General features: G+C 42.4%; 1 protein-coding gene across 8 annotated transcripts in view; it reads right to left on the minus strand.

The window, feature by feature from the left end:
• Positions 1 to 10,741: 10,741 nt before the first annotated feature.
• SLC6A4 (solute carrier family 6 member 4) overlaps positions 10,742 to 14,614 on the minus strand; it is a 41,619-nt gene continuing 37,746 nt past the window's right edge. For all 8 annotated transcript variants that reach the window (XM_008270955.4, XM_008270959.4, XM_008270956.4 and 5 more), the window contains exon 14: positions 10,742 to 11,506. In XM_008270955.4, the coding sequence (XP_008269177.2) occupies positions 11,432 to 11,506 (75 nt within the window). In that variant the 3' untranslated portion in view covers positions 10,742 to 11,431. The remainder of the gene's footprint in view (positions 11,507 to 14,614) is intronic.

Consider the following 14,614-nt stretch of genomic DNA (forward strand, 5'->3'; position numbering starts at 1 on the left):
TTTAAGTCACATTTTTATTTTATAAGTAATTTTACTTATGTCACAATGCCTTGTTTTAGTAAAGAGCACTTTTCATGTGCAGTTCTGAAAGCTTGCCAAATGAGAAAATTAGTTATATAGGTAAGCCCAGTGTAAAAAGAGACATTTAGCCTAACAAATCATCTAAAGATCCAGATGGCCTATTTCTGAATAAATATTATTTTATGTATACTAAAAAAAGATAATGTAGTTTATTTCAAGTTCTATTTGTGCATCAAAGTAAAAGTAGAATTTCTGTACTAAGTCTTAAAACTTACTGTTTGAAATTGTGTATTGTAAATAATGCATTCATGGGGAAAGGATGAATACTGTAAGAGTTATCACTTTTTCTTATGTTTGGAAGGATAAACTTAGTTTAAGAAGAATGTTGAGTTTTAGTTGAAAAAATTGTAAATTATGGATCAGATTTCATGCATTCATAATCATTGTATTATACCTTTATAGCCAGAAAAGAATAAAAAGGAAGCTAGTGACTTATACATCCTAACACTTTAAACTAAGTCAGTAACAGGGACAGACCCTGAAAATCACTGATTTACAGATGGGGACAGCATAAGTTAGAAAAGATAATGAGATTGAGATCATCAAGAACCATGAAAGACAAACTAAAAATCTTCAGCTTTGGTAAAGAATGTGTTCCTTTGTTAGGTTCATTTTATAACTAGAGACATGCATTGACTGTGGTGTGCAAAATTGTCTAGAAAGGTGAGACATGTCACAAAGATCTGATAAACTCATTTTTTCTTGTAGTTCAGGAGACTTTCATAAAACAGCTTAATACTTTAGATAGGAAAGAACTAGAGATTACTTTTATTAACTATCACATTTTTGGAAGACAGTGTAACTTTACCTAGAAATGAATTGTAAAGTTTACTTAATTTTAATTAACATTATAAAAATCAGACTACTACTCATTGAAAGATACCATTAGAGGCTGGCATTGTGTTGTAGTAGGTAAAGCCGCCACCTGCCACGCCAGCATCCCATATAGGTGCTGATTCATGTTCCAGATGCTCCACTTCCCATCCAGCTCCCTGCTAATGGCCTGGGAAAAGGAGCGGAAAATGGCCCAAGTGTTGGGCACCTGCCACACATGTGGGACATTTGAATGAAGCTCCTGGTTCTGGCCTGGCCATTGTGGCCATCTGGGGAGTAAACCAGCTCTGTAACTCTTTCAAAGAAATAAATAAATCTTAATATGTATACACACACACACACACACACACACCCATTAGGGGCTGGCACTGTGGTATAGCAGGTTAATTAAGCTGCTACTTGCCACACCAGCATCCCATGTCAGAATCCCAGTTCAAGTCCTGGTTACTTCCAAACCAGCTTCCTGCCAGTATGTGTAGGAAGGCAGTGAAAGATGGACCAAGTGCTTGGATTTTGCCCAAGATGATCAGGGCTGGGCCTTCTAAGTAGATTAATCCGTTCATAGAATTAATGGGTTGTTTCAGTAGTGGTCTGCTATAAAAGCCAGTGTGGCTAAGTCTCTCATGTTCTCTGTTTCTCATCATATGATGCCCTCCCTGTACTACCTCAGAATTTTGTTATCTAAAAGACCATCGCCGGATGCAGCCCCTTTATCTTGGACCAGAACTGTGAGCCAAAGCTTATGTTTTTTTAAAAGATTTATTTTACTTTGAAAGGCAGGATTAGAGAAAGAAGAGAGATCTTCCATCCGCTTGCAGCCAGGCCGGAGCCAGGAGCTTCATTTGGGTCTCCCACATGTGCACAGGGGTCCAAGGATCTGGGCCGTCTTCTGCTTTCCCAGGTGCATTGACAGGGAGCTGGATTGGAATTGGAGCAGCAGGGACTTGAACTGGCACCCATATGGGATGGAGGTGGCAGCTTAACCATTAAGCCAAAGTGCTGGCCCCAAAACTTCTCTTTTTAAGGTACCCAATCTATGATACTGTGTTATTAACAACAGAAAATGGACTAAGATAGAAAATTAGTACTGAGAAGTGGGACTGTTGCTCTTAATGTATATCTGAAAATATATTGGAAGTGGGTTTAGAACTAGGTAATGGGTAGATGCTGGAACAGTTTTGAAGTGAATTGGTGTAACAGCACTCAGGGTAGTTCTGATGAGGGCTCAGGAGGCAAAATGCTGAGTGGTCGTGACTAGAGTGCTGAGAGATTGTGAACAGTAAAGGCCATACTGATGATGTCTCAGATGGAAATGAGAACTATCTTACAGGACACTGGAAAAGGGGCCATCCTTATTACAGAATAATGAAGAATTTGGCTACGTCATGTCCATGTTCTAGGGTTTGATGGAAGGCTGAAACAGAGAGGTGAATCTGGCAGGAAAAGACCCCTAAGCAACCAGTCATTCAGGCTGCTGCATGGCTGCTTTTGGTTACTGTGGTTCAGGGGCCAAGGGAAGCAGAGTAGAAAGATTGGGAAAATGTACAGCCTGACCATGTACAGAATGAGAAGGAAAAAGTATTTGATATGGGGGAGAAAGGCATCTCAGAAATCTGAGGCTGCCTGTCCCATCGCAGGTCTGGAGGGCTAGAATGCCAGTTGTTTCAGGAAACAGGCCCAAGTCTGTCCCTGAGTCACTGCCTAGGGCTTGGCCTCTGCTTCCCCCCAACCCAGCCACTCCAGCCATGGCTCAAACAGGCCCAAGTACATCTTGTGCCATTACTCAAGGGAGGAAGTGGTAGACCTTGGTGGGGTCCATGTGGTGCTAATACTGCAAGCTCCTAGAATTATAACAGGGATAAGCGTCACAAGGGTCCTGCACAGGGGTGGAGCTGCCACAGAGAGGGACAACTGGGGCAATGCCTAACAAAGCCATGGGAGTGAGACTGGCACAGAGATGCCAGGACTGTAGAACTCCCAGTGTGCAGTGCCAGCCTGGGAGAGCCACATCGGTGAGTCTCCACGCAGAGTTGAAGTATAGACTGAGCCCAGCAAAGCCTTAGGGGTTAGGCTGCTCTAGGTTTTGGCTTCCCAGCCTCCACCCCATTGTACACAGGTTGCTAGACAGAGCTTTAGGTTTAATGTCTGCCCTGCTGGGTTTTGGACTTGCTTTCTTCTGCCTTTTTTTTTTTTTTTTTTTTTTTTATAGGCAGAGTTAGAGACAGAGAGAAAGGTCTTCCTTTTTCTGTTGGTTCACCCCTCAAATGGCTGCTACAGCTTGGGCCATCCTCCACTGCCTTCCCGGGCCACAGCAGAGAGCTGGACTGGAAGAGGAACAACAGGGACAGAATCTGGCGCCCCAACTGGGACTAGAACCCGGGGTGCCGGTGCCACAGGCGGAGGATTAGCCAAGTGAGCCTTGGCGCCGGCCTTCTTTCTTCTATTACTCTTCTCTACGGGACTGTTCCTTTGTGAATGGGAATGTGTACCCTGTGCCCATCCCACCATTGTATATTAGAAATTGATGACTTGTTTTGATTTTACAGACTCACAGCCAGAGGGAATTCTCCTTGAGTCTCAGGTGCTAACACAAGTTAAGACTTTGATTATTTGGATGAAATGATTATATGTTGTGTGTGAGAAAGACACCCGTTTGGAGAGTTCAAGGGGAAGAATGTTGTTATTAAGAAGTGACTAGGGCTGCACCCTCATAAATAATCCATTCATGTGATACATGGATTAATGGTTATCTCAAGACTGCATCTGCTATAAAAGCCTGTTTTCCTAGGTCTCTTGTGTTCTATCTCTTCATATGTGGTGCTCTGCAGTGCCTCAAGACTTTTGCAACACTGATTGCATAACCTTGGGAAAGTTATTTAACTTCTGTGAGATTCTGAGATTTTCCTCATCTAAAATGAAGATAATGAAAGCACCTCTTTCATAAGATTTGGTGTGAGGATTTCCTGAAACAGTGCATAATATTGTGCCTGACGTTGGCAAGCAAACAATAAGTACTAGTATTTATCCTCATGGCTATCTTATCATTAGTACTACCCAGTAAAGTCAAGTGATTTATCCAGTGTTTCTTAGCTTGGTAGTAGCTGAGAAAGGACTTGAATTTGCATTCTCCATACTGTTTGGTTTTTCTTTTTACAGGTAGAAATATTTTTTTTTTGATTTTTGGCTAAGTGTGTGACATTAGTAATACTTAGGATCAAGGAAACTAGACTACACAAGTGACATGAGATTTGATATATTTTTATGTGTCCAGCAAATTGATGGCTATGTGCCAGGAGTTAAGCTACATATTCATTGTGTTAAGACAACTTAGTCCTTTTGTGCTACTCTAACAAGATACCTAAGCCTTAGTAATTTTTAAAGAACAGAAGTTTATCCCTCATAGTTTTGGAGGCTGGGATCAAGGTGCCTACACAGGATTGGTGTCTCATGAATCGCCTATTGCATTGATGGTATCCTCTTGGGAGGATTTGGAGGGAGAAAAAATGGGCCTAGGCTAGTCCCCTCCAGCCTTTTAAAAAAATTACTTATTTTAAAAGTAGAATTACACAGAGAGAGAAGGAGAGACAGATCTATCTGCTGGTTCACCCCCCTCAAATAGCCACGGCTGTGCCAGGCTGATGCCAGGAGCTTTTTCTGGATCTTCCATGTGGGTGCAGGGGTCCAGGAACTTGGGCCCTCTGCTGCTGCTTTACCAGGTGCATTAGCAAGGGGCTGGATCAGAAGTGGAGTAGCTGGGACTCAAACTGGTGACTACATGGGATGGTGGCACTGCAGGCCAGGGCTTAACCCGCTGCGCCACAGCATTGGTGCCCCTCCGGCTTTTTTTAAAGGTACTAATCCTGGGGCCAGACGTGTGGTGCAGTGATTAGGTCACGCTCGGGACACCTGCATCCCATATTGGAGTGCTGATTTGTGTCCCAGTTACTCCACTTCTGATCCAATTTTCTGCTGATGTATATCCTGGAAGGCAGCAGATGATGGCCCAGATAACTGGGTCCCTGCCACCCAAGGGGAGACCCGGTTCTAGTTCCAGGCTCCTGGCCCAGTCCTGGCATTTGGGGAGTGACCCAGCAGATGGAAGATCTTGTTCTATTGCTCTGCCTTTCATGTAAAATGAAAATAAATAAAAGTTAAAGGCACTAATCCCCTTACGCGGGCAGAGACATCACGACTTAATTACCTCCCCTGAGGCCTCACCTTTTAATACCACTTTGATGAAGGTTAAGTTTCAACATGAATTGTGAGGAGAACATAAAATCAAACTGTAGCAGAAGACGCCTAAAGAAGACTTAAAGTAATAGCCAAAAGGCTGAGGGTTTGAGAAAGAGTTTAGAAATGCACTTTATTATAGAAATTTCTCCCCTGGAGGGGGCTTTGGTCCAGGTCTGCCCCTCCCACTGTATAGCTAATCCCCTTCCTCTCCTTGCTCTTTTAGAAAATATGATGGTTTTCTTGCCTTTTCACTGTCCCCTCCCTAAAAATTCAGTCTAGAAGCTATTAGGTGGGGCTGGGCTGAGGAAGACAGTGTTATTATGGCCATAGTCAGATGTCATACACAGGAAGAGGGAGGAGCAACTTATGTAGCGTTTCAGTCCAAATGGGGATGATGAGGATATCCATGTGGGGTGTCGGAGCCCAAATGGGGTAGAGAAGTGTCTCAGGCAGTGGCTGGTGATGGTAACTGCCCAGCAAGGGTTATCAACAGGGCGAGAATAGCATTTGTGTGGGAACAGTCCCAGCATGAGGTATCAGAACCTGAATGGGGTTAAAGGTGCTTCTGTGCAGAGGACAGTGTTGGAATATCGCTTACATGCAGAGGTACTGGTCAAATAAGTAAATATGTTAAGGATAATGGGAGCCATGCTTTTCACTGTCATGGAAGGGGTTATAGATGTAGAAAATACTAGAATGAACTTTGTAGTGTTGGGTTGGAATTGAAGGTACTGGTATGAATTCACAGTTTTCAAGATAGAGAAGTAGTTACTGGTGAAAATATGTGTGTACACATGCATGCACACACACTTCAGTTATATCCTGTGGAATCCCCGGGATCAGTGACACCTCAGTAGCAATGAGCGTAACTAGCAGTGTAAATCTTGGTTTTTAAATACACTCTTCACTAAAGGGAACCAGGGTTTCTTGGAGAAATGGCTGATTCCAGAACTGTGGCAGAGAATATACAAGACAATGCTGGAACATCTGACTCCGGAAAGTAAGGAAATGTTCCAAGAATAATGAGGACACGCCAAAAGGACACAGAAGCCAGTCTGCAGGGACTCTTACTGGTCAGATATGGACAGTGTGAGCATCAAAATAAATAATCTATTTTAACCCATTGGATAAAAAGAATCCATAGAGATAAAATGCATGAATTGAAAGTTTGGTGAAAAATAGGGTATTGTCTCAGAATAACCTCCTTTACAAAATACTAATTAATAACGAAAAGAAAAGAATATAGTGGGAAGCCTGGCAGACACTAACTGAATCGTGGCTGAAGTTCATTTCATCAGCAAGGGGAGAAACCCAAATCATGCTCCACCTAAGAGCACGTAGAGAACAACACACCACCACCCTCATGATATTCCTGCCAAAAATAGATAGCCCGAATCTAATCATGAGGAACTGATCATCAAACAAGTAAAATGAAGAGATTCTACAAACTGTAATCTTCTCAAGTGTCAAGGTATGAAAATCAAAGACTGGGAAATTGTTGGAGAATGAAAGAGACAGAGATACCAAGTTAAATGAGGAGTGTGACTCTGGACTGGATCCTTTTACCTGCAGGACACTATTGAATGGGTTCAGAAGATGAGATGATGGTAATGTAAGAATGTTACTTTCCAGATTTTGATTATTGTATTGTAGTTATGCAAGAGACTATCCTTGTCTGCAGGAAACATATCCTCATGATTTTCAGTTTTTATAGTTAGGATCTGTGCTTTAAGATATTCTGCTTTGTGTGTATGGACATTGATTAAGGCCTCAACATTAATATCTCTCTTTCACATAATGAAGTTTTTTTTTTTCAGCTATAAAACAGGTAGCTGAAAAAAATTAGTGATAATCATTTTGAGATCTTTAGAATTATGTAGTGATGTGTTCCAGAACTGAAGCTGAGACCCCCAAGACAATTATAAATATTGGAGTTCCTCAATTCTCTACAAAGCATTGAGAAACTAGCCTTTGTTATAAATAGTAACAATACACCTGAAAAAAGTAGCACTCAGCATGACTGCTAGCCTTGGTAACAGTGAATGACATGTCACATCTAGTTGAAACAGATAACTCTAATAAACCTTAGGATCTGATTTGTGGCATGGAGAAGCACATATGGAAGTCATTCTGGTATGATATTTTGCCTCTTTTCTGGCCCCATTTATTTTCTCATTCTTTTCACCTACCTTTTGATTATGTTATCCCTTATTTTGTGAATCCCTATCTTAATATCTTTTTTAAGGAAGTCAGTATAAATCGGTCTGAATCTGGTACAAGGATTAGATGTAGTGTGGTAATGTTACCTGGAGCATCTTTGTTAACCAAGTACAGAGTACACACGGAGAGTGATATATTAGTGGTAGATTCTTTCTCTGTTTCTATTTCTCATCACACTCTAAAATGAGACCCAAAGGGGCTAGCGCTGTGGTGTAGCAGGGAAACCTGCCATCTGTGATGCCTGCATCCCATGTGGGCACCAGTTTGAATCCTGGCTGCTCCACTTCCCTCCCAGCCAGCTCTCTACTGGTGCACCTGGGAAAGCAGCCAAAGATAGCCCAAGTGCTGGGGCCCCTGTACCCATGTGGGAGACCTGGAAGAAGCTCCTGGATCCTGGCTTTGGCCTGCAGCCATTTGGGGAGTGAACCAGTGAATGAAAGCTCGGCTCCCTCCCTCCCTCCCACTCTCCATAACTCTGCCAGTCAAAATAAATAAATCTTTTAAAATAAGACCCCAGATCCTTTCAGTTTAGGGAAAATATCCAGTCTGAGGTTGAACACTGGATTCCTCAGGCTTCTTTAGGGCCGATTTTAAAGATATTGTGGGGCAGTTTGACCTAGTGGTTAGGACACCACTTGGGACACGCGCATGTCGTATTGTAGACCCTGAATTCGAGTCCTGACTCTGCTCCTGATTCCAGCTTCCAAGGAGGCAGCAAGTGATAGCTCAGGCGGTTGAGTCTCTACCATCCACATGGAAGACCTACATTGAATTTCTGACTCTCAGCTTCAACCTGGTCCAGCTTTTGCTGTTTGCAGGCATTTGAAGAGTGAACCAGCAAATGGAAGCTCTTTGTCTCTCTTTGTCTAAAATATAGAAATGCAAATAGCCTTTGGACTGGAATCAGAAAACCCAGACGTAAAGCCTGTTCTGACACTTCTCAGCTGTGTGAACTTGCGCAAATCTAACTCTGAGCCTCAGCCTCCTAGTTTACAAACCTGTGAAAATGACATCTGTCACCTGGATCGCAGGTGATCAAATGAGATTTTATACACACACACACACACACACACACACATATATATGTATATGTATATATATGAAGGCACATTATAAACTAAAGTTCTTTACAAATTGCAAAGAACTGTATAATTTATTTAGGTTTGCCAAAATCTAACATTTCTAAGTCTATAGATTTGAAACTAAATATTTGTAAATTATATGCTTGATGTTTTGGGAGGTACTTAAATGTTTTGACATACAATGAAGATTAATATGTTAACATTAAGAATTTGGAATTTTTAAAAAAGATTTATGTATTTGAAAGGCAGAGAGAGAGAGAATGAATGACTATATCTTCCATCTGCTGGCTCACTCCCCAAATGGCTGCAACAGCCAGGGCTAGGCCAGGGCAAAGCCAGGAGACAGAAGCTTCACCTGGGTTTCCCATGTGGGTGGCAGGAGCCCAAGGACTTGAGCCATCATTTGCTGCCATTCCAGGTGCATTAGCCGGAAGCTGGATCAGATGCAGAGTAGCTAGAACTCACACTGGCACTCTGATGTGGGATGTGGCTTCACAAGCCATGGCTTAACACTGTGCCATAAGATGACCCCCAAAAGATTATCTTGAACTCTGCCTGCCTGCCTACCTAATAAATTTTCCTTAGAAAGAAAATCCATGGTGGTATTGATAAGCAGGTATCAAATAAATGCAAATTATGCTGAAGAAAGATTTTGCATTCTTTTTTTCCATTTAATGAAGTTTGGAAATTTTCAAAGCTCCTGTGTAATTCCTTGAACACATAGATTGGCAAAGCTGTAATTCCATTTGAAGAAGTACTTTTTAAAAAGTGGTATCTTGGGGTGGGGCTTTGGTACAGCAGCTTAAGTTGCAGCTTGGGACACCTACATCCTGTTTTGGAGTGCCTGGTTCCAGTCCCAGCTGTTCCACCTCTGATCCGGCTGCCTGCTCATGCACACCCTGGGAGGCAGCAGATGAGAGCTAATGTGGGTATTTGGGTCCTTGCTATCATTGTGGAAACCCTGGATGGAGTTCCTAGCTTGTCTTTTTTTTTTTTTTTAAGAAGGCATTTGGGAGTGAACCCGCATATGGAAGCTTGCACTTGCATGGTTTCTCCCTCTGCCTTTCAAATAAAATGAAAATACGCTTTTAAAAAACCAGTATCTTTTTGAGAATATATTAGTGTCCATGGGGTGGGAAGAATCCATATCCAAATGTCTTTATAAGGCAAGTTTCTTAAAATTCGCTAAGGTATCCTACAACTAAATACACTGCCAATTTTGTAACTTCTCTTTTCAGCATGCTAGAAAGCAAAGAGAATGGAAACAAGGTAGCAAGAAGAGGAGTGAAGATAGTGAAGTCAAGTCAGTAACAAATGTAGAATTCCCCTCTGCCTCTGGTATTTCAGGAAACTCCTCAGCAGCTAGCATCCGTAAGGAAAATAGCATGCTAAGAAAAGCAAAGAATCGGAGAATGGCACAGAGTACAGGAAGGTGGCTGGGGAAGTGTGTTGGGGTTGGAAGTTGGAAGTAAGCCAAGTGAGAGAGACCTGTGATTACCAGGTCTTTGCCATATGTACCTCCTATAAGGTTGTTAGAAGTGAACTGGATTTATATGGAACACTGAAGTGATAATGGGGCCAGTTGACTAAGTCCTGTTGTCATTAATGAGACTTTATTCCCTTCATTTTGATAAGGAAATCCCATGCTACAAAGTAAAATTTGCTTCTCTGCCCACGGATCTGAGTCACAAGCCACCAAGGGCCAAATTCCATATCCATATTATAAGGACTTTACATAGCATGAAAGGCCACTCACTTAACTGACTGCTTCCCCGTCAGCTTTCCTTAGACTCAGTCTAGAAAATTATCTGGAGGACTCCTCACAATCATGACCACCATGAGGGATTAAGGCAGAGGAGTCGTCTAAGGCTAACACAGGGTCTCCACCTGCTCTTGAACTTAGGATGCCCTTGACAGATCAAGGTGCTGGATCATCAGTACAGCCGAAGGTTGAGCGAGAATTGCGTGCACCTTCTCTTCTCAAAGTAACCTGAACAAAGCCAGCCATTTGAAGTAGAGTTTAGACCAGATGGGAGGCTGAACACTGAAGGTGCAGGTGTTGACACTGATCTTCAAAGTAGTTCAAGCCAAGCCACAGTGTGCTGGATTTGCCCATGGAACAGTCTCCCAAATATTTAGCAAAGAGATAGGAAGATGGCAGTGAAGTGCAGCAAATGCCAAAGGCTGGCCCATAAAGGAGGGTGTGCGAGCTAAAACTGTCACTGGGAAGGGAGACAGTGACCGAGCATCCTGTAGTAATTGTACCCTTCAAATAATTACATACATGCATATGTGAGTAGGTAGAATGTGTTAATGTTAAAAACAATTAGAGGAAATTCACATCGTTTGTAATGGGCCCGAAGTATTGGAATAGAGAAGAATACACGGAAACAACAATGCACACAGACACATGTGCTGACACGTACACATTATGTTTGTTTAGTTTTTACATCTTCCTTTCCTGACTCCACAGCAGCATATGGATTAGAGGATTCTAGCAGATTCCAGCTATAGAATTCTATGCTACGCTGAAAATATATGGCTAACAAGACAGCATCCCTGTTTTCTCCTACTTGGTTTATGCATTCATGAACAGTGAAACCTTTAGAAATCAACAGATGTCAGATATCCATGATTCTAACAAGAAATGATACAGGAGACTTTTACAGACTTGACTTTCAACCTAATCCTAACTGATAAGGTGATTCTCTTCACCTCCACATTCACCCTCACATGCCTCAAACAGGCCAGTCCAGCTTCTGTCACAGTCTTGTGTGACATCATGTCCAGGAGATTCCAGGGAAAGAAGTGGCTGAAAGCCGTGAGAGTCTGGGCACCATGGTCTTTTGGGGCTGTGTCTCTGACGGCCCTTCTACCAGCAGGCTTGGCTGGAAAGTCTCCACGGAGAGGGCGAGGGTGAGGTGCGACCTGTCAGAGTCGGAAGCGGAGGCTGAGAAGCCTTTTCCCTCTTCCGGAGTGTCTTACACAGCGTCCAGGCGGATGTCCCCACAGGGAATCTCTGTTGGGGTTTCTGGAGTGATACTTCGAATAATACGCTGTTGGGAAGAAAACACAGTGTTATAGGCATTCTTGTAATTTAATGAAATCGCAGATACATTTCAACAATAATAAACCTTAGCATTTTAATATTTAAAATAAGTTGGAATAATCTCATTGACTTTCTATAAGAAATTCTCAGTTCTTAAATATGGATAAAAAAGATATATTCAGGAATTATAAACTAATTAAGAAAATCGAAAATTATAATCCTAATAGGAGAAAATGCTGAATCGTCACTGGAGTCTTTACTGGCCTATAACATGCTTTTGAATGACTGGACAGAGACTTCCCATGGCCACACAAGGCTTGAGGCACAGAGTAAGTGCTAGATTTCGGTCTCTGCTCTCCCCAGCTAGGCTTCTTGTGCCCTGCATTCACATTACAGCAAGTGTGCACAATGCCTGGAGCCTCCGGAGAAGCAGTATCAGTTCATGTAAGAGGATAAATCATCATCTAATTAAATTTTAAAAGATGTGACCATTTAAATCATCACCTCTACAGCAATCTTGGTATGATGTAGTACTCATCATGAGGAGGAGACAGAATTTCTACCATGGAAACAGCTGGGTTACATAGTAAGGCAGATCTGAAATATGCTTTGGTTGTGTATAAAATATACAACCTGCCTTGTAAAACTTAGCATCAGTGACATGAAGCAGCTCAGGGATATTGGGGTTGGGGGGAAGAGGCAAAGCAGCATTGCAAAAGGCTTAGAAAAATCTTTATTAAGTTGATTAGTAAAATCTTTGATGTAAGTAGGCAAAATTGGATATGAAAGCATCTTTTGATGTATTGAACTTTAGATGAAGCACTGCTACTGTCTCTTTTTATTCTGAATTGAAAAGTATGTAGTCTCTTCACCCTTTTCTATTTTTGCATTCTGAGAGTTTGTTGTCCTTCAAGGGGTAGAGTCTATAGAATTCAGAAAAGTTCCATTCCTATAGTTAATGACATTCACAAAATTCTACACAAGAATTTTGCATTGATCATGACTTTTGTATCTGAGTACTGTATTCTCACAATAGAAATCCATTTAAAAAGAAGTTGTTGTAGTGCCACTAGCTATCAAGGCATGCCATGTCTTTGAACAACATTTCAGAGCCATCTGTTCCCACTGATGACTACGTAAACCCTGATTAAACAGAATTATATCTTGCTAATTGGAAAATAGATACGTGTCACTATAACTAGTCTTGTGAGGCTATGACTTACATAGACTGATGACTAAGATGTATGGTGGAGGCAAGGCCAATTATGAACATTATAAAGTAAAACCATTGGCTTTTGTGCCTTCACCCCTACCCACATGCTGTCCTTCTGGCTGCTTATCTCCCCAAATATCAGGCCTAGTTTTGTTTTCCATATTTTGGCAACATTCTAGTTGCCAAACTACTATTTGATTGCTCTCAAAATTTGCCATGCCCTGGCCTTGTGCAGGTTGGAAACCAGCACAAATGGATCACAGCTCATATCTTCATAAGAGTATATGGATTAGGGAACATATTCCAGAATCTGTGCAGGTTATCAGGGGTTTCTGCAGCAATGTCCTAAGCCAGTAGACAAGTCCAACCTTGAGACTTCTTGGATACAGATGCATGTGATAACTTAGGGCAGTAAGAGGTGGCTCACTTCAAAACCTCCAGTGTTGTACAGACAGCCCTTGACTTACACATGGTTTGGCTTCATAATTTTTTGGCTTTATTATGGTGTGAAAATAACATGCATTCAGAAGAACTATACTTTGAATTGAATTTTAGTGATTTCCTAGTGAAAGGACAAACAATATCTTCTGATACTGTTGAACACTGCATGCAGTTCCTAGTCAGCCATATGCTAATGAGGGTAAGCAACCAGTGTTATACAGTGATTTGTGTTGCTAAACTGTGTGTTCAGGTGGTTAGGTGTATTAAATGCCTTTTTTTTTTTTTTTTTTTTTTGAGAGTCCATCAAATGGAGCTCCCATCTGCTACTTCATTCCCAAAATTCCAGCAGGGACTGGGGTGGCCAAAGTGCAATCCAGGTCTCCTACATGGTCGGCTATAACCCAACCATGGGAGCCATCACCACTGCCTCCCAAGGTCTGCACTGGAAAAAGCTAGAGTCAGGAGCTGGGAATAGAATCTGGGTACGATGATGTGGAACATGAGAGCCTTAATCACTAGGCTAAATGCCTCTCCTTAACTGTATTCCTAACAATATTTTAATTTCTATATTCATTTTATTTGAAAGGCAGAGAAACAGAGATCTTCCAATTGCTGGTTCTTTCCCCAAATGCCTGCAAAAGCCAGAGCTGGGCCAGGCTGAAGCCAGGAGCCCAGAATTCCATCTGAGTCTCCCAGGTGGGTGGCAGGGACCCAAGTACTTGAACTATTATCTGCTGTCTCCCAGGGTGAGAATTAGCAAGAATCTGGATCTGAAGCAGAGGAACCAGGAACTCCAATATGGGATGGGGGCATCCCAGGTAGTGACTCAACTACTTTGCCAAACACTTGCCCCCTTAAGATATTTTTTTCCTGAAAGATTTTATTTATTTGAAAGGCAGAGAGGGAGAGATCTTCGTCCTTTGGTTCACTCTCCAAATGGCCATGATGGTCAAGACTGGGCCTGGCTAAAGCTAGGAACTCCATCTTGGTTTCCCTTGTGGGTGGCAGGAGTCCAAGTAGTTGAGCCATGTTCTGCTGTCTTCCCAGGCATATTAGTAAGGAATTGGATCAGAAGCGGAGCAGCTGGTACTCAAACCAGCAGTGGAATACTGGCATCACAGACTGTAGCTTAACCTGCTGTACCACAACACTGGCTGCGATATTTTCAATTTATATTGAGTTTTCTGGGACATAATCCCATTGTAAACTGAGGAGAATCTGCATATGGCCTGGACTCAACAGCATTAAGAAATTGACCTTTCTGGCCGGCGCTGCGGCTCACTAGGCTAATCCTCTGCCTAGTGGCGCCGGCACACCGGGTTCTAGTCCCGGTTGGGGCGCCGGATTCTGTCCCGGTTGCCCCTCTTCCAGGCCAGCTCTCTGCTGTGGCCAGGGAGTGCAGTGGAGGATGGCCCAGGTGTTTGGGCCCTGCACCCCATGGGAGACCAGGAAAAGCCCCTG

Source organism: Oryctolagus cuniculus, chromosome 17 (assembly GCF_964237555.1).
Source record: "Oryctolagus cuniculus chromosome 17, mOryCun1.1, whole genome shotgun sequence".
NCBI classification, from domain to species: Eukaryota; Metazoa; Chordata; class Mammalia; order Lagomorpha; family Leporidae; genus Oryctolagus; species Oryctolagus cuniculus.